We start from the raw sequence: 18,628 nt of genomic DNA on the forward strand, positions 1-18,628 counted from the left end.
TGCAAAACAGGCTGGTGTTCAAGAGTGTTGGAGCAAATGTCAGCATGTCTTAAATTATTCCGTCAGAGTGTGAATTCAAACATGCATGTATTTTTTGGGAAGGACTGTGAAAATCTGAAAATGCAGCAAAGATTACAGAAAGATGAGGTCAATTTATTAATTAAGGATTACTGAGGAACTGGGCACATATGAAAATGCATCAAGGATTACTACGTGATGGTGCAAGCAATTCTGATTTATGGGTATACATTATCCTCAATATTAATGAGTAATGATGCAAATCCAGGCACACCTTAAAGATGTCAGACTATGGGAGACGTGGCCAAGTTGAGGAGCACAAAAGGCCACTAGAGCCTGAAGCTCCGGAACTCGCACCGCAATAACACGACTCAGTCCCTGCAGATGGCGGTGATCTCTCAGTCAAGGCGGCTGGACACGTTTCAAATGGCCTAAGGCACATCCGGGGCCCGAGTCCGGGTCTCTAGCGGCTGCATGAGCAGTGCATGCAGCGATAGACCGTAGCAGCCCAGAGCCGCGCTCGGAGGCCACGAAGCGGCGGGGGCAGCGGGCGCGCCTGAGGACGGGCGCGCACTGTCTGACGTCGTCACCAAACTTGAGACCCAATGCGGCCAGCCTGCAACAACAATAGCACTTGTGGACGCCCGGAGCAGTGGGACGAACATTCCCAGACGCAGCTGGGGCTGTGGTGAGGTAGGAAGGTGCCCCAGTGTTATTTCTCCCGGCTTGATGGCCCTGCTGTGACCGAAGCAGGAGTAAGTCTCCTGCCGTGACTACACGGATAGAGGCAGCGGCCACCCCACTCACATATAACAAACTACTGGCCTAGATTAATTTGCCCTGCTCTAGATTATGCGCTAGGGCCATTCTCCCTGTAATGCTGAAGGGCTAAAGGGAGCGCTCCATCTACTCGACACTTGGCAGTAATATTCGGCAGTATAAGGAGCAGACAGTGCTGCAAGTAATTAGCATCATGGGCCGCTCAGATCCACGGCAGTGCCCATTATCGTTCAACTCCACAAAAACTCCAAAGTGTGGTGAAGATGATCAGCGAGAGGCTGGTGCCCGCGATGCCGGGGAGTTGGGTGCTGAGCCGCAGGTGGGAACCGCCACTATTCCTACAGAGTTAAGGGCTGGATTTAACGCAGTAGATGCTCGCCTGGATGACATTGTCTTCAGGCTGGAAACTATGCATGAACCCATCGACCAGCAGGACGCTCGAAGATCTTCCGGAGAGCAACGCATATCGGATGTAGAAGATTTGCGCTCCACCAATACCCAACGTATTGATAAATTCGAAAGACTGCTGCGACAAACGGCATCCAAAGCGGAAGATTTGGAAGCGCGGTCTCGCAGAAACAATATCCGCATTGCAGGAATGATGGCGATTCCTCCTCCTGGTTTGTTGTTGTTCCGGTCCCTGCATGTGATCTTGTAGCCATATGGGATGGCTGTGGCTATGTCCGGTGCTGAGGAGGTATTCAGCCAGGTCTCCGTCAGGAAGGCGATATCCAGGGCAGAGTCGTCAAGCAGGTCCCAGAGTTCGATGGTGTGCTTGTGGACTGAGTGGGTGTTGAGCAACATGCAGCTGAGGCGGTCGTGGCGTGCAGTGTTGGGATGGGCGGGCCGTGCTTGCGTGCGCTGGTTGGTGTAGTTGCAGCTTTCACAGGTGAATGGTCCGTGGGTGAGCTTCGGGGTGGCCTGGAAGCAGGTGGAATTTCAGCCGGAGTGGAGTGCCTGGAGGGTTTTTGCGTCGAAGCGGTGTCGGGTCCTTTGGAGGTCGCGGGGCCAGGGGGTCTGGCGCTGGGCGCGGTCCAGGCACGGGGCGACGGGCTTGCCTTAGGCGCGTCGGCATTTGTAGGGGGGGGGCGAGCAGCTAAGAGGCGGGAGCGGGGTGAAAAAAACGGCAGGAATACAAGAACACAATGAGAAGGCACACTGAGAAAAGACCTCAGAAAACGGTATCAGACACAATTACAAATAATGCAGGCTCACAAGAAAACAAGTGACAAGCACAGTACAATAAATGGAAATATTTAGGCAAAAAACGGGCTCAGAGAGGGCGCGAACCCTACCACGGAGGGCTGGCTTACTTCGAGGGCGGCGCAGATGCCGCGGGGCTGCCAAGGAGAGTGACCTGGACCACGCATCATCGCTGGCTGTGCACACGCAGAGTGCTTCAGGTGCCACTAACTCAGTGCACCACAAGTCACTGCCACGTAGCCTTATTGAGGCAGAATTCATTAGGCAAAAGACATTGCTCCCAGTGCAGCCCGCCCGGACAACGCATCATCTGGCTGTGCACAGGCTGACTGCTTCAGGTGCCACTAACTCTGTGCAGCTCAAGAGAACGCCTCATGGCTGTTGACCCTTGCTTACCGCTGCCTCCGGCCTACACTGCGGTCAGCAGGGCTGACAATTCTGATAGTCGCGATTGCAGATGACGCATTCCAGTAGGTAACAGACATTGCTACCAGTGTGGCCCGCCAAGACCACGCATCATCGATGGGTGCGCACATGTTGAGAGCTTCAAGTACCACTAACTGTGAAGCTCAAGTCAACGCCACGTGGCTGTGGGCCCTTGCTAACCGCTGCCTCAGGCCTACACTGCGGTCAGCAGCACAATTAAAATTGAGTCTTGATTCATTAATTGCAGAGTCCAGTAGGCAACAGACATTGCTTCCAGAGCGGCCCAGCCAGACCAAGCATCATCGCTGGCTGTGCACACGCTGAGTGCTTCAGGTGCCACTAACTGTGTAACTCAACGCCACATGCCTGTGGGCCCTTACTTACCGCTGCCTCCGGCCTACACTGTAGTTAGCAGGGCTCACAATTCAAATTCAGTCTTGATTCTTTCATTTCAGAGTCCAGTATGCAACTAACTATAAAGTCCCTGAAACCTACATATTTCGAAAATGTATTCTTTCGTTCCATACGTCTACACTGCAGTCAGCATGGCTCACAGTTTGAATTCAGTCTTTTTTTTAAATGGATTTAAAAAAAATGTATTTATTAGTTTCCAAAAGAAAACAGCAAACATGATATGCGTAGTCCACAGATAGGGACAAGTGTAGTAGTGACTTAAAGAACAAGTTACTTACCTTCGGTAACAATATATGTGTAAGAAACAGTAGTTCGTATTAGATTCCTTTCCTTAGAATATCCCCAGGCGTCAGACTGGATCCGGAAAGTTTTGCGTAGCAGTACCCTTGCGCGTCTTAAATTGAATGGAGCAAAGACAGAGCTGATGCTCCTTGGGCATCATATAACATCTTTACCCAGCACTATTTGGCCAGCTTGCTTGGGGGACTTTCCCAACCCTAAAAATGAGCTAAAGAGCCTGGGGGTATGGCTCGAGCAAGACCTCTCATTCAAGACCCAGGCGAAAAAAACGGTGGGCATCTGCTTCCGTTTACTCCGATCTGCCAGGAAGATCCTCCCTTTATTACCACCTCATTCTAGGAAGCTGCTGGTCCAAGGTCTAATTCTGTCCAGGTTGGATTTTAGCAAGGCCCTCTTTCTAGCCGCCCCGGAAGCTACCATCAATACTCTCCGTGTCCAGAACTCGGCAGCCAGGCTGCTTACCAGCACGTCCCCTAGATCTTCAGCCAAGCCCTCTCTCAGAGCCCTTCATTGGCTGCCAGTACGGGAGAGAATTAAATTCAAGTCTCACTGCATCGTTCATAAGGCATTACAGGGGAAGGGGCCCCCTATCCTAGGAAGTCTCATCTACCCCTATAAGGCTACTAGGACTCTTCTTTCTGCTCACGGAAATCTAGCCAAAATTCAGAGAGTCAAAAAGGCTCAAACAGGGGGACGTCGATTCTCAGTTAATGCGGCTACTTTGTGGAACGCCCTCCCTGTCAGACTCTGTATTGAACCAAGTTATCCAAGGTTCGGAAAGCTTCTGAAGACGTTCCTGTTTCCCCAGGACTCCTAAGTGGCTGTTTCCCAACACAGCTGTTCCTTGTTCTATAGCGCTGGGATGCTCCCGGGCAGCCATGCGCTTTATAAATCTAATTTCATTTCATTTCATGGCCGAAGGGGAGCACGGTAGACTGAATCACGGTAAAAATCTCCTCTGGGGAGGTGATTTTAACTTGGTCAGGGATCCCGATTTGGATAGGTCCGCTGGCCCCCCCAGGGGCCTAACTGCTGCTGCGAGAAAGCTTGAAGAAGTCATGGTATGTTTGGATTTGAGTGACATTTGATGGATGAGAAGCGGAGAGAGAGGTGGTTACACACATTACTCTGCATTCCACAATCTTCACACACGGATTGACTATTGGTTGGCCTCAGGTCCTCGGAGTAGACTGGCCAAGCAGTAAAGGGTGTTGCCGCGCACGCTCTCAGATCATTCGCCGCTGCTATTGGTCTGGATTTGCCCGGGAGGAGAATCCCACCATTCACTTGGAGGTTCCCTCCCTTTTCCCTTCTCGACCCGTTGTTTCGAGAGGAGATAGCGGTTGCGATAGACACCTTCTTCACTGCTAACATTGGCTCTGTTGATAGTTTTCAAACGATCTGGGAAGCTTTTAAAGTGTATATTAGGGGCGTAGCCATGTCAAAACACTCTGGGGTGCTCAAAGCGATTAGGCAAACTCTGACTGAATTGGAGGGCAGACTGAAAGGCCTGGATCAGCGACGTGTCTAAGGCGACGCTGAGGCTGTAGCCGGTGAGATCAAGGAGCTGCTGGAGGAATACCAGGAAGCGGCAGATCGCGAGCTGCAGCATATGGGAAAGTATGCCACGGCGCGTACTTACGGGGAGGGCGAGAGATCGGGATCTGTCTTGGCCCGATTGATGAAGGCTAGACCGGGTAAGACTATAATTTTGGAGATTAAGTCGGACAATGGTGAACCTTTGACAACCTAAGAGGATGTGGCTGAACGTTTCCGGCAGTATTACGTGGAACTATATAGATCTAGATCAGAGGGAACGGAGGAGCAAATTAGTGAATATCTTGAGTTCATTCAGCTGCCCTTCCTTCCGGACGCACACTGGGACCTCTTGAGCCATCCAATAGAAAAGGATTAAATTATGGAGTCCTTGGGCGGCATGAAAGCTAGCAGTGCGCCTGGGACTGATGGGCTAACTGTTGCCTTCTATAAGACATTCTTGGAGCAGTTACTTCCCCATCTTGCGGCTTTGTTTGCTGATATATGTGAGTCAGGAATGATGCCCCCTACAATGAGAGAGGCTATGTTGGTCACCATTCGTATACCGGATAAGGCTCTAGATGAGTGCAGTTTATTTCGCCCATTGTCGCTCCTTAATGTTGACACAAAACTGTTCGCTAAAATCTTGGCTATTAGATTGGCATTAGCGTTGCACATCCTTGTTGTGCTGGAACAGGTGGGATTCATCCCCTCCAGAAATTTGACTTATAATATTCGGACTGTGTTTGGTGTGATGCAGCACGTTCGCCAAGAAAATAAAGCAGTTGCTGTATTTTTAGATATGCTTTGTTTCGGTTTATGCATTAGTTGGGAGAGGGTATAACAGAAACGTGGGGGTGAGTGGAGGAACGCCAGGTATTCTTTTGTCCACTATGTTTAATGAGGTGGGCTACAGGCGTCAAATGCAGCCGGTGGTGTGGATGGGTGGCAGGAGTCCTGGTATCTGTATTTAAATTTGGAGATGAGCTAGGGAGTCATTTTTGAGATGGCGGTGGAGGGTATGTGGCAAAAGGCCAGGTATTTCTTTTTTTTAGGGGGGGGGGGGCTTGGGAGGAGAGCATCCTTGTTATTCACAGTTACCTACCTATAACTATATAGGTAACCAATATAAATCAGTAGAGTGTAAACGTTTACAACCTTGCAAAGTTTAATATCGGAGTCTTTATATGCAGCCCAATAATGTGTGAAGATCCCCTGTTGCATTACATTTTTAACTTTTAATTTGTGTTTTTCAAAACTTAAACAAGTGCAACAAAAATACAATTAGATTAGCCCCTTACAACGCCCAAAGAACACCCTTAGTGCAGAGGCCTTTTTTGGCTGTTTGGGGAGGTTTGCACTTAGGGCTGCACAACTTTTTTTCCACATGAGGCATCCACACCAAATTTGTGTAATTTTTTCCCAACATCCTGGGAATTCTAAAGGTAACCTGGGTTTGTGGCTTCCCCCGGAGGGAACCGAGGAAATAGGCAAAATATAGCTAAATGTTGAGTTCTTTGGAAAAAAGTGCTCCGAATAAAAGTGTCAGTTGTTTCCCCTAAAAATGGCATCAACGATTGGTTTGCTGTGCTAAAGTCACCATTTTCCAAGCTTTCAGGAACACGCAGAACTGACAAAAAAAACTAAAAAAATTATACCACAGTTATAGCATTTTTTAAAGAGGCAGCCAATTTTCCTATTTTTGTGCTCTCAACCTACTTTGTTTGTTGTGGAAACCAGTGTGAAGCACACAAGTGATCCAGGAAAGCTATAGATTTCTGAAAAGTAGACAATTCTGAATTCAGCATGGGGTCACCATGGTTTTCCCAAAGAAACTGTTGAAATAAAGAAATATTAAAATAAATAGGAAAATAAAACGGCCATTTGTGACAACGTTTTCTTCTGTAACATTTTGTCACAATGGACAATTTATAAAAGTAATATACCATTATGTCCACTATACCCTTCTGGTTGTGGGGATATAGAGGGTTTGTAGGCTCTGCAAGGTACCCATAGCCAACAACAGAGCTGCACCGTACAATGGTGGTTCTTTGTGTACAGAGTATAGACCAATTCATAAGGTGAAAGACGTAGAATGAAAAATAGGCATTAAGGAAACCTATGCATTTCTGAAATGGGGGCAAGATATGGAGTCTAGAAGAAGCGGTTATTTGTAAATTTCTGAATTTGTGGTTACCTGTACTAGCATATGATTTTGAGGGTATTTTTCACAATGTCTTCTTTCTTACACACTGGCTCACATTTTGAAGACACAGAAGCATTGAAATCCAATTGATAATAACAAAGGTTCCACTATTCTAAGCTCTCACATGTTTTCCGATAAAAATGGTACTTTTCTTGTGTGGCTAGACCTAGTGCCATGACAGGAAACAGCCCAAAACGCAGTATGACATATCACATTTTTCCACTGAAAGCTGTGGATTTTGGGCCCTACATCAGCCGACATCTAGGGAAACCCAGCAAATTCCACATGTTGAAAATTGGACTCCTGGGGGAATCCAGGTTGGGGTGACTAGTGTGGCTCTCACCAGGTTTTTTTGTTTTGTTTTTACACCCAGAATCCCTTGCAAACTTCAAGCTGACAAAAAAAATCCTCAAATTTCTGTGATGGAAAGTGCTGGAGTTTGTAGGGAGGCACAAACTTCCTTCCAACCAGCCTTACCAGAGGTCTCCCCAAAAAATGGTACCTCACTTCTGTGATAGCCAGAAACCGGTCCTTGGATGCTTGATTCCCGTCCAGGAAAGACATGGCTTGGTAGTTCGGGCTGGACTGTTCCCATGAGGCACAGGGTCAAGGCTGATTTGCATATAGCCATTGTCTGACCTAGGGTGGTGTGGAGTACAAAAAAACAATGAATTTAGGCCCAGATCTTTGTACTGGGGTACATGTAAGACATTGTTCTGCATTCTGTCCATCAACTGTGTTTTTTGGGAGTTTGTAGGGAGGCACACACTTCCTTCCAACCAGCCTTACCAGAGGTCTCCCCAAAAAATGGTACCTCACTTGTGTGGGTAGGTCTAGTCCCTGCGAAAGGAAGCAGCCCAAAATGGAGCATGGATAAATTACATTTGTCACTCAAAAGTGAATTATTTTTGTAAAGTGGGTAGCTGTGGCAAAGATTTTGGGCTCTAGCTGAGCTGGCACCCAGAGAAACTTAGCAAACTTGAACATTTGTGGAAAAAATCTCTTGCAAACAAGAAAAACACATTTTCCTCACATTTCTGTGATGTAAAGTTCTGGAATTTGTGGGGAACCACAAACTTCCTCCCACCAAACATTCTCCCAAGTCTCCTAATAAAAATGGTACCTCACTTATGTGGTTAGGTCTAGTGACCACGACAGGCAACAGCCCAAAGTGCAACATAAATACATCACATTTTTCTACTAAAAACCGGCTCATTTTTTGTAAAGTGTGAAGCTGTGGAATTTGGGTCCAAGCTCACCCGGCACATAGGGAAGCATGGCAACGTGCAAATTTTTTAAAACTAGACACTTGGGCGAAACCAGGGTTGGGCGACTTCCGTGCTTCTCACCAGGTTTATCTTACCCAAAAACCCTTGCAAACCTCAAACTTTGACTATGAAAGTTCTGAAATCTGTGGAGAGCCACAAATTTCCTACCACCCTGGGCTGCAACATCTCCCCGGATTGAGGTTACGTGGTTTTGAACCCGTTCAATAAAGGTCGTCGGATAATGACGATTTTGGTATCAGCGGACCGCAAATGACGAGTGCGGTATGTACGAGTGTTTTTGTCAATCGATCAATGGGAACACTACGTATTCAGGGATTTCGTTCGAACCTTCGGGTTCCATTTTGTGTACGGCAGCCATTTTGTGGTTGCGCTCACATAGGCCGATGGCTACGGCCGAATGAGTCTTTAGGACAAGTACACCTTTAGCTGACTTTTGTGTGACCTGAACGAGCTGACTCCCTTGCCCGAGGCTAACCTCCTTGAGCCAGTTCCTTGTTAGGCAGCTGGTCAGATAGAGATCAAAGAGCAGGACTTTGCTGAGTTTATGGTACATGCACACACCCTTCTATCTTGCTTCTCATCTGCTTCTGTTCCTTCCATTATGGCTTAATTACTGATATGGGTTGAAGTCTTTTATTATGGGTCCGTCCGGCCTGTTCGAGCAGGAATGTTGGATTTCGCCTAGTCATTTCTGGTGGGCTGGACGACGGAAAGTGGGTTTGTCGTCATGCGATATGTCATCATCTGATTGGTCAGTTTGTATGTAACTGATGCTAGCCAGGAATGTGATTTTTTAGCATAAAAGACGATGTTCCGCTCTATGAATTTGTTCAGTCTCTAGCGAACCACCCGTGTTGTGCTTCCTAGACCTCTGTTCCTGGTTGCAGCCAATAAACTTGGTCTTTGACGTCACCGAGAAGTATCCTGTGTCTCTGTATTCTAAGACAGGTGAACCCGAAGACTTCGGGCGTTTCCCCTGGCACTGCAGGGTTCTAAAACCTGGTTCTTCAGTATAAGAACGGTACCCAATTTGTGGTTGGGCCAAGAGAGCTTCACACAAAAGGCGCTAAAGCACTACATTGAGAGATAAGCAATAGGGGTGGCTGTGGTACATGGGGCAGTGCTGTGGAGACCCCCCCCAAACATACAACCCACAGATATATTTGAAAACTAGACAACCAAGTAATTCGAGGGAGGTGTGCCATGCGTTGATCCCATGAGCTTTCTTACCAACAGTGCCCTGCAAACTTCAAACTTGCCTGAAATCATGCATTTTCCTTGCAGTTCTTTGATGGATACTTATAGAAGCAGGGGGAAACCACAAAATTGCTACTACACACCATTACCTCACTTATGTTGATGATAATGCTGCGCCATTTGGTTGACTGGGCTTAGAGCCCATGACCAGCACAGATCAAACCAAGGTCAATTGGAGTACTTGCGAGCGAACTCCCATTGCCCTCGGTTTGGTCCATTCATTTCTAGATTGGGAGTGAATACCTTTAACCATCCCCCCTTTATGGTTGGGGTCAGGGACAAAGTTTATTGGGCCCTAGACAGGCTCCTATGGCTGACCTCCAGAACATGCTCTGGTCATGTTCACACATAGCTGGCTACTGTTGTGCCATTAACTCCACACTGGCTACTATTACTAACCTGAAGACACCGAACTCTTGGATGGTCATGGCCCTACACATCTTTTCTATAAGAAAGAATCGCAAAGTGAGAGTCGGATTTGCTATCCACGTCATTCCTCAGCCCCGCCACTAACACTACATATGCTTGAATATGCTCCGTTTCTATTGCTTGTGCTCTTTATTGGTTTATTCCCTCTCTCCCCCTCCACTCCCACAGTTCTCCCTCCATCCCCCTCCCATTTAGTCATCTTTCCTACCTCATCAAATCTCCCCTGAATTATTTGGAGTCGCTGTCACTGGGGGATCATTACCCTTCTTCACAGGAATATAAACCTTGCTATACCCACAAAGAGAACGCCAGACTACCGTGATAGGTCACACAACCTTTGCCATTATCTTTATGTGATTGTTCTACGCTATAATGAGTCAGCTTCCTATTTAATTAGCCCAGGTTAACCAAACAGATTAACCATGTCTCTGGGCACTATGTGTTGCTTTCATATCAAATGTGTTTATTATCTTTTGTTTTATAATTCTTCCATGTGATTTCCAATCCAGTGGATCGCCAGTGTGATGCAACTACCAGATGCAGATGCCCTTTTTATTTCTGCATCTATTGATATAATGGCTATAACTCAATGTATGCAAAAACCCCCAAAAAAATTATCTAGTAAAGTCTATTGGGCCGCGGAATGGGGAGAACACAGACCCATGACGAAGTGCCCCCCCCCCCCCCCAAACCAATACTGCACGAATGTAGTCACACTTGTCTGGTGGGCTTTCTGCCCTTGGAGAAAGCAATGTGCCAGCAATTTCACCATTCAACTCCAAAGATGGTGGGGGGGCTGGGATGGGGTGGAGGGGTCAGAAAGGCTATTGAGCCGTGTTGTGCAGTACGGGGCATCGCCATGATGCCCATGGTAGCCAGCCCCTACCCTATGTTTTTTCCCTTGTAGTCCAGGATTTTATGCCCCCAGGGGAGCAGATTGGGAGGTAATCAGCCCCATCCGTCTGTGCCCTTTCTGGGTTGGTGCATGGCCAAACCTCCACTACATATGTTTATTTTTGGGGGAATTTGCCATTGTGTATAATGATTTAGAAAAGGGGGTGGTGATGAACAGACTGTCTGAATTAAGCAGACCACTCTTACCCAGTCCAAAGATCAGGGCTTGATCCATCACCGTTATTTATCTCACTGCACCATCCCAGCTCAGAACCTGACTATATGCAAATCAGTCTGTCCCTGGCCCAGTGCATCATGGGAACAGGGCAGACTAAACTACCAAGCCAATTCTTCACCAGAAAGGAGACAAGCTACCGGGGACCGGTTTCTGGCATTTCAGCCGTCTTCGGCCCGGCTTGCTTGAATCCTGATGGTGCAGTGAGAAAGGGACTCATGTCCGAGTATACCCTGCCACACCTATAGTGGCCAAAAACTATTCAGAAAAGGGGGTGGTGATGAACAGAGTGTCTGAATTAAGCAGACCACTCTCACCCAGTCCAAAGATCAGGGCTTGATCCATCACCGCTATTTATCTCACTGCACCATCCCAGCTCAGAACCTGGCTATATGCAAATCAGTCTGTCCCTGGCCCAGTGCATCATGGGAGCAGGGCAGACTAAACTACCAAGCCAATTCTTCACCAGAAAGGAGACAAGCTACCGGGGACCGGTTTCTGGCATTTCAGCCGTCTTCTGCCCGGCTTGCTTGAATCCTGATGGTGCAGTGAGAAAGGGACTCATGTCTGAGTATACCCTGCCACACCTATAGTGGCCAAAAACGATTCAGAAAAGAGGGTGGTGATGAAAAGAGTGTCTGAATTAAGCAGACCACTCTTACCCCTTGTTGTTAAATATTTTGTCCACCCTAAGCGTGGAAGGGTATACTCAGATGTGAGTCCCTTGCTCATTGCACCATCAGGATTCAAGCAAGCCGGGCCGACGACGGCTGAAATGCCAGAAACCGGTCCCCGGAAGCTTGTTTCCTTCCCAGTGTAAGAATTGGCTTGGTAGTTTGGTTTGCCCTGTTCCCATCATGCACTGGGACAGGAACAGACTAATTTGCATATAGCCAGGTTCTGAGCTGGGATGGTGCAGTGAGCTAAAAAAACGGTGGTGGATCTAGCCCTGATCTCTTGACTGGGTGAGAGTATTCTGCTTAATTCAGAGACTCTGTCCATCACCACCCCTTATTGTTAAATATTTTGTCCACCCTAAGCCTGGAAGGGTATACTCAGATGTGAGTCCCTTGCTCATTGCACCATCAGGATTCAAGCAAGCCGGGCCGACGATGGGTGAAATGCCAGAAACCGGTCCCCGGAAGCTTGTTTCCTTTCCCAGTGTAAGAATTGGCTTGGTACTTTGGTTTGCCCTGTTCCCATCATGCACTGGGACAGGAACAGACTAATTTGCATATAGCCAGGTTCTGAGCTGGGATGGTGCAGTGAGCTAAAAAACGGTGGTGGATCTAGCCCTGATCTCTTGACTGGGTGAGAGTATTCTGCTTAATTCAGAGACTCTGTCCATCACCACCCCTTGTTGTTATATATTGTGTATAATGGGCATTATGCCCCTGGGGGGGAAGGGTGGGGTGTTAGACTGGGGTAACCACCCGCATCCTCCTGCCACCCCATTCTGGGGCGGGGGTTAAAAAGACTGTTACCATGTGTCTATTGGGGTCTTGTGGGCTTGCCCCCCCCCCCCCCCCCCCCCCCTGCTCCCATCTCAGTCCTTGCCCCATCTGCACCCGGAGAGGCAGAAAGGCTAAAGCACAAGCCCTTGCTTAAAGGGCCGCTCCAGCTAACTCTCATGGTTAGTTGGTGTATTACGAATTGGAGACCGATGTTCTGTTGCAGGCCGCAAGCAGCGATCCACTGGGCAAAGGTACCACAGAAAGGGGAGATTCTTCCCTTTCCAAAAGGATCAGTGCTCGGAGGGCTAAGATATGCCCGAGCACTGATTAAGTGAAAGTGCAACAAGTCCTTTGGCTAGTTGGAATGTACTGACGTCAGCACACCCTGATCATCAGTACAAACCTAAGAATATGCTCATGCTGATCAGAAAGCTCTTCTTGAGCAGCCTGAGTCTTGAGGGACAAAGGAAACCCTCTGGTGCACCAGAGGGGCCTTTCTAACCCTCCCTAGTGTTGGCCAACTGGGGAGACAGTGCGGTCAAAGAGCGCACTAAAGAGCAGTGCACATTGTAGATCTCTGCCACTTAATATAACAAGCAAATGATGTAAGGTAACAAAGCCCACTGAGGAAAAATTAAAATCAGAAAAAAATGTATTACATGATAACATAGAATAGCTGCATACCACCTGTAGCATATGAACAGATTAACAATAAGGATTTTCATAGCCCACAAAGCACACAAACAGTAAGGGAACCTAAGATGGTATAAGCTAATATAGATGGGCATATTCACTACAATATTTGAAGACGTACCTGCATAAACGGAGTATCATAATCTCTGTACATTGAAGATGGTTTTTTGTGTGATCTTTCAGAATGGTCAACATCAGAGTCATAACTGTAGTCTGAGCTGTTGTCACTTGAAGGGGAATTATGCTGAAAAATAAAGTAAAATTTTAATAATGAAAGCGTCTTTTAAAAACATATGATAAATGCAGCAATGTAACAAATGTGCTTACAAAATTATGTGATTTCAGCATGTGTGTCATTATTGAGTTCAATACTAGAGCCCACGTCTCATGTTTGTCTTCTTTGATTTCTCCAGAATCATAAGCTTTATTTATTTGATATAAAACATTAAAATTGCATATGGTAAAAAATATAGTCATATCAGACCATCCAAATCTGAACTGAGCCCCTCCCAAGCCTCCAGTCTACCAAAATAAAACCTTCTGTAGCAGAATGTCCGGTCCTTCCACGTACACTATCGAAGCTCCTTTGCAATTTTATAATCATAAAGTCTATCAGGCTACAAAACTACACCATTCTGTTTTGCCATGTTCCTATAGTCCAAGACTCATGGTAACTAGAGAGGTGTAAAACACACACCAGTATGTAGATTACACATTGCTGTATTATTAGGCAGATGAGAGTTAGCCAATAATTTTGATTAGTGGCTTCTCCAATTTTTATTTGAAAACTGAATTTTGTTTTGAACGATGTGTTGTGGTTTGCTGTGTTTTTTCATCAAACTAGCCCGCCCCGATTTTGAGTCTTGTTTTTGCCTAATTTTAATGATGGGTAAGCTAATAGAAAATGTTACCTCCTTGCAATCATAGTTCTGCATCGTAGGGATAGTCACTGAACTCAAACATAAGAATTGCGTCTGCTGTGAGGGAATCCTGGGACCCATTTTCTTCTTAGTGTATATACATAATGAACATAAACAGTAAAAATCTTATAAATGTACTTATATAATTATGCGCTAGAGCCTTTGTGAGGCTGGGTTTTACGCATTTCTGGAGTTTTTAGTTTTTTTAAATAGGGTACATTTGAAAAAGTTAATACATAAATGTAAGAAAGTGGCTCTGTATATACTGCACCAAAGTAAGGTACAGTGTGCACAGAGTCCACAGTCCCCAGAGGTTTGGCAGAGGCTAAAGTTAGATATAACCTTACTCTCTAAAGTGGTAGCTTGGTCGAGCAGTAAGGCAGTATCAGAGGACAGTGTAAAGCATATGTTGTACACACTCAGTCAGCAAATGGTCTCACACACTCAAGAACTGAACTCTAGGCCAATTGTTCTGTATATAAAAATATATTGTTTTATTTTAGAACCACAAGTAGGTATAAAAATACTTTCTCAGAATGAGATGTTGCAATTGAATACTTTCAACTAGCAATAGACTTCTAAATGCATTTTGATACAGTTTTTGCAATACCCAACTCAAGTTAAACACAATTATAACATTGAGCTCAATGGGAAGTTTTAAGTAAATGCAATAAAACCAGTTTACAAATGTTTTTCTTACTCAGGGCTGGATTCAGCCCTGGTGCATTTCTTGTAAACAGTTGAAAGAAATCATTTTTGCTACACAGGCGATTTTTAAGGAATATTTGTATGTTTTGAAAATCGACACTTAGAAGAAATTTTGGAAAAAACCAAGCAATGTTATCTTACGTGAGAAAATCAGGTTATCAGAAAATCACAGTTGTAATTACTTTTGAAGGTCAGTGTTGGGCACAAAGATCCAGCACTGTGAGCTCTCCTGGTAACAGGTTAGTAATTTCATTTTTGTTGATCGGACAATTTTTAAGGAATATTTGAAAGTTGCAAAACTCGACACTTAGAAGAATTTCCAAGTAAAAACCAGCCAATGTTACCCTATGGAGAAAATCAAGTTATTGGTCTTTGGGTAAGTACTCGACTGGCAGAGTTAAGGTTCTGGGGCAAGACTCAGGGGTCTCCCAGGTTCAGATAAATACACCCTCAGCGGCACAGGGGCAGCTGGGTGCAGAGTGAGTAGGCCCAATGTTAGCCTATGGCGGGCAGGGGGCCTTCGGTTTGCGGCTGCTTGCAGGCAGGCCACGCGGCTGTGGGAGCTGAGCTCCTGGTCACTTACACAGGGCAAGTGGGGAAGTAGGAAAGGATAGATGCTGCACTCCTAGTGGCACTCGGGCGAATGGGTGCAGGGTGCTTTTGGGCCGTCGGGCACCCAATGTATTTCAATGGGAAAACTGGAAGTTGAACAAAGGCTGCAGACTCGGGGACGGAGATTCTTAAGGTGCGACCAGCACTTCGAGAGGTCAGTTGGGAAGCTGGAGGTTAGGTAGCCACCCAAGAGTTGGGCACAGGGGGCCTTGGGGCGCCGGGTGCAAGGGTGTCTTTTGGTGTTGGGAAATCTTACCGTCAGCTGGTTGCGGTTGGTGGGGTCCCTGGTTGTGAAGCTGCAGGTATCGTCAGGAGCGTCGAGGAGGGTCCTTGGGTGCTGGATTCGTGGTCACAGTCGCCGGGGGACGTCCTTGTGGTCTCTGTTCACTCAGGCATAGGCTGGGCTCGGTGGGTGCAGAGTGTGCGGGATTCGCGGTTCCTGGCTGGCATCAGGGGTTGTTGCTGTTTGAGCAGAACTACTGCTCGTGGGAATCCCAGTCTTCAGATAAGCAAGGCAGTCAGGTCCTCCAGAGTTTTCAAGGTTGCTGACCACGTGAGACGCCAGGATTTAGCAGGAGCAGGTTCAAGGGTCGACAGGCCTGTAGGGCTGGGGCCAAGTCAGTAGGTGTCCTCCTCTTGTTAGCAGCTGCACGGCAGGTCTTTTATCTTCTTGTTCTTCTTCTTGTTTCGGGATCAGAGGAAAGAAGGTTCAGGGCGCCCCTAAATACTAAATTTAGGGGCGTTACAGGTATGGGAAGGTCAGGAACCAATGGGTCCCTTCCCTGGGGTGAGTACACTCCCTATCCTACCACTCTCCTGTGGGAGGGGAGCAGGAGCCTGTCTCGGATATGGTAGGGCTCCCCATCCTCAAGATGGCGAGAGCCGGGAGTTGTGCTTCACCTCGCCTTCCCCACCTGAGGGGTGGGGTTGGCAGAGGCTGGCACACCCCATTTCTCACTTAGGTTTTCCCGCCGGTCTTCCCGCCAGAGTGGGGGTCAGAAGCGGTGGGGGCCAGTTGCTGAGTACTGCAAGTGGCCTGGAGAAGCTCACAAAGGCAGCATGTCTTTGAAGCCCCCCCCTGCCCATCCTGGGGGAGGAGGCCTAGCACCTCGCCCCAGGATGTGCATTGTTACAGGCCCACAAGTGTGGATGGATCTCTACCCAGGGGTCCAGCAACATGTCTGCTGGATGGCAGCCTAGGCAGCCTCTTAGTCAGGACACAGATTGTAGGTTAGTTTCGGGGCTAAGTTGCCCTCTGTCGTGCATTGTACATTAGATCCCACACTGGCATCAGTGTGGGTTTAATGTGCTGAGGCATTTGATACCAAACTTCTCAGTCTTCAGTGCAGCCATCATGGTGCTGTGGAGTTTGTGATGATGGCCTCCCAGTACCATATACTCTTAATGGCAGCACTGCACTTACAGTGCCCAGGAATGGACCTGGGTGCTGTAGGGGTACAGGGCACATTCACCTGTACCCACACCACTAGCATTGGGCTCCCAGCTAGAGGCGTGACTGAGGTATGCCAGGGAAGTGTGTTGTGGGCATGGCACACAGGTATGTGTGCCATGTTGACTCTCTGTTTTATTCTGCACCAAGACACTCAGCCTGCAAAGGCAGTGTGTGCGTGTCAGGGTACAGGGCTTCTAAGGGTGGCACAATAAGTGCTGCTGCCCTAAGGGGTCTTCTCTGGTTACAGTTCCTAGGGTACCATTTAGCAGGGGCTGACATGTGGCCAGAGATGCCAATTGGGTTTAGGTTTCAACACAGTTTTAGGGAAGGATCACAGGCCCTGGGCACCTGATTGGCAGGATCCCAGGGCACACTCAGTCAAACTACATCAGCAATGCAGCAAAAAGTGGGGGCATACCATGCAAGGAAGATGGCACTTTCTCACAATAAAACAATCTTACAGCATAACCATAACCTTCATGACTTGAGACAGTCAGAAAAAACGTGCAAATTGAAAGGTAAATCAGCCAGTCTGACATCCGAAAAGCTAAAGATTAGGATAATGCTTCTTTATGGAGCCAGCAATTTCCCAATCCCATCATTCCTAGTACTGGATGCTGCTTAAGAACAACAGTAATTGTGATAGTAACTTAAGTGAATATTCTAGGATAACCTTCCAACCTGAGGGTTTACAATTTGGTAGCCTCAGGTAGGAAGGAGCAATAAAAATTCCTATGAGGCAGAACGTATAGTTTTTACCTGTCGATGTAGTTTTGTAGCTTGAAGACTTTCTGGATTCACTTTGCTGTGCATTATTCCGCCATCTAGTGGTTGGGTCCGGAATTGTTGTATTTCTTCTCTTTAAAAAAAAGAAAATGTTCTCGTGGCCCAGGTGGGCGTCGACATACCACAATTTGGTGGCCTTCGTGATGTCCTCCGGAAGCTCTCACCTTTGGTCGACATCTTTGGATTTTTTTTTGTCTTGTTTTACTTTTTCTCCTTTTTAAAGTCTTTCTCCTGTCTCATCTTTCTGGCAGAGGAGGGTGGGATTGCTAGTGAATCCAGAAAGGTTTCAAGCTGCAAAACTTCACTGACAGGTAAGAAACTATACGTTTTGCAGCGTGAATCTTTCTGGATTCACTATGCTGTGCATAGACTTTGTAGCGGTTTATAAGTCTTGTGGTGGCTGGGTGGAGGATGAGCTCTGGTTACTGAATATGTGTTTTAAGAATGTAACAGCGATTCTGCGCAAACACAGAACTGTGCACAGAGACTTAGGACCTCAGTGAATTATGGCGTGCCAAAACTCACTTTAGTACCCAAAATCCCCTACCAGACTAGCAATCAGTGTCACATTGGCTCTTCATCCTATAGCAAAGAAACCAATGATTAGACAACCTAAAACATGCGACTTAGAACCCTCTCAGGAATGGCGGGAAGTGAGAACACTCTTTTGTTACACGTTCATTCAAGTTCACAACAGGAGAAAAATAGAGGCTCAGTAAGGTTAAAATGGTTATTTTAACAACGTGATCTCAAGCGCAGTATTTTAATCAACATCAGCATACATATGGATAATAATAATACGGACAACATGGTTACAATTCCATAAAATAAAAAGGGAGGAATCATATTACAATGATAGGGCAAACAGGTGATAAAAGCGCCTATTTAAAGCAAATGCAAGTCTAATATATGCCATGCCCACTTAGGGTGTTTGTATATAATGAATAAATTACGGACTAGGCGCTGTTTCTTTCAATCCCTCTACAGAGCCTTCCATGATTACGGGGCGTTCCAG

General features: G+C 46.8%; 1 protein-coding gene across 2 annotated transcripts in view; it reads right to left on the reverse strand.

Annotated features, from left to right (window-relative positions):
• ZC3H6 (zinc finger CCCH-type containing 6) overlaps window positions 1–18,628 on the reverse strand; it is a 361,631-nt gene that overhangs the window by 257,393 nt on the left and 85,610 nt on the right. For both annotated transcript variants that reach the window (XM_086927473.1, XM_086927474.1), the window contains one exon: window positions 13,256–13,378. In XM_086927473.1, coding sequence (XP_086783599.1) covers window positions 13,256–13,378 — 123 coding nt within the window. The remainder of the gene's footprint in view (window positions 1–13,255; window positions 13,379–18,628) is intronic.

This window comes from Lissotriton vulgaris, chromosome 6 (genome assembly GCF_964263255.1).
Source record: "Lissotriton vulgaris chromosome 6, aLisVul1.2, whole genome shotgun sequence".
NCBI lineage: Eukaryota > Metazoa > Chordata > Amphibia > Caudata > Salamandridae > Lissotriton > Lissotriton vulgaris.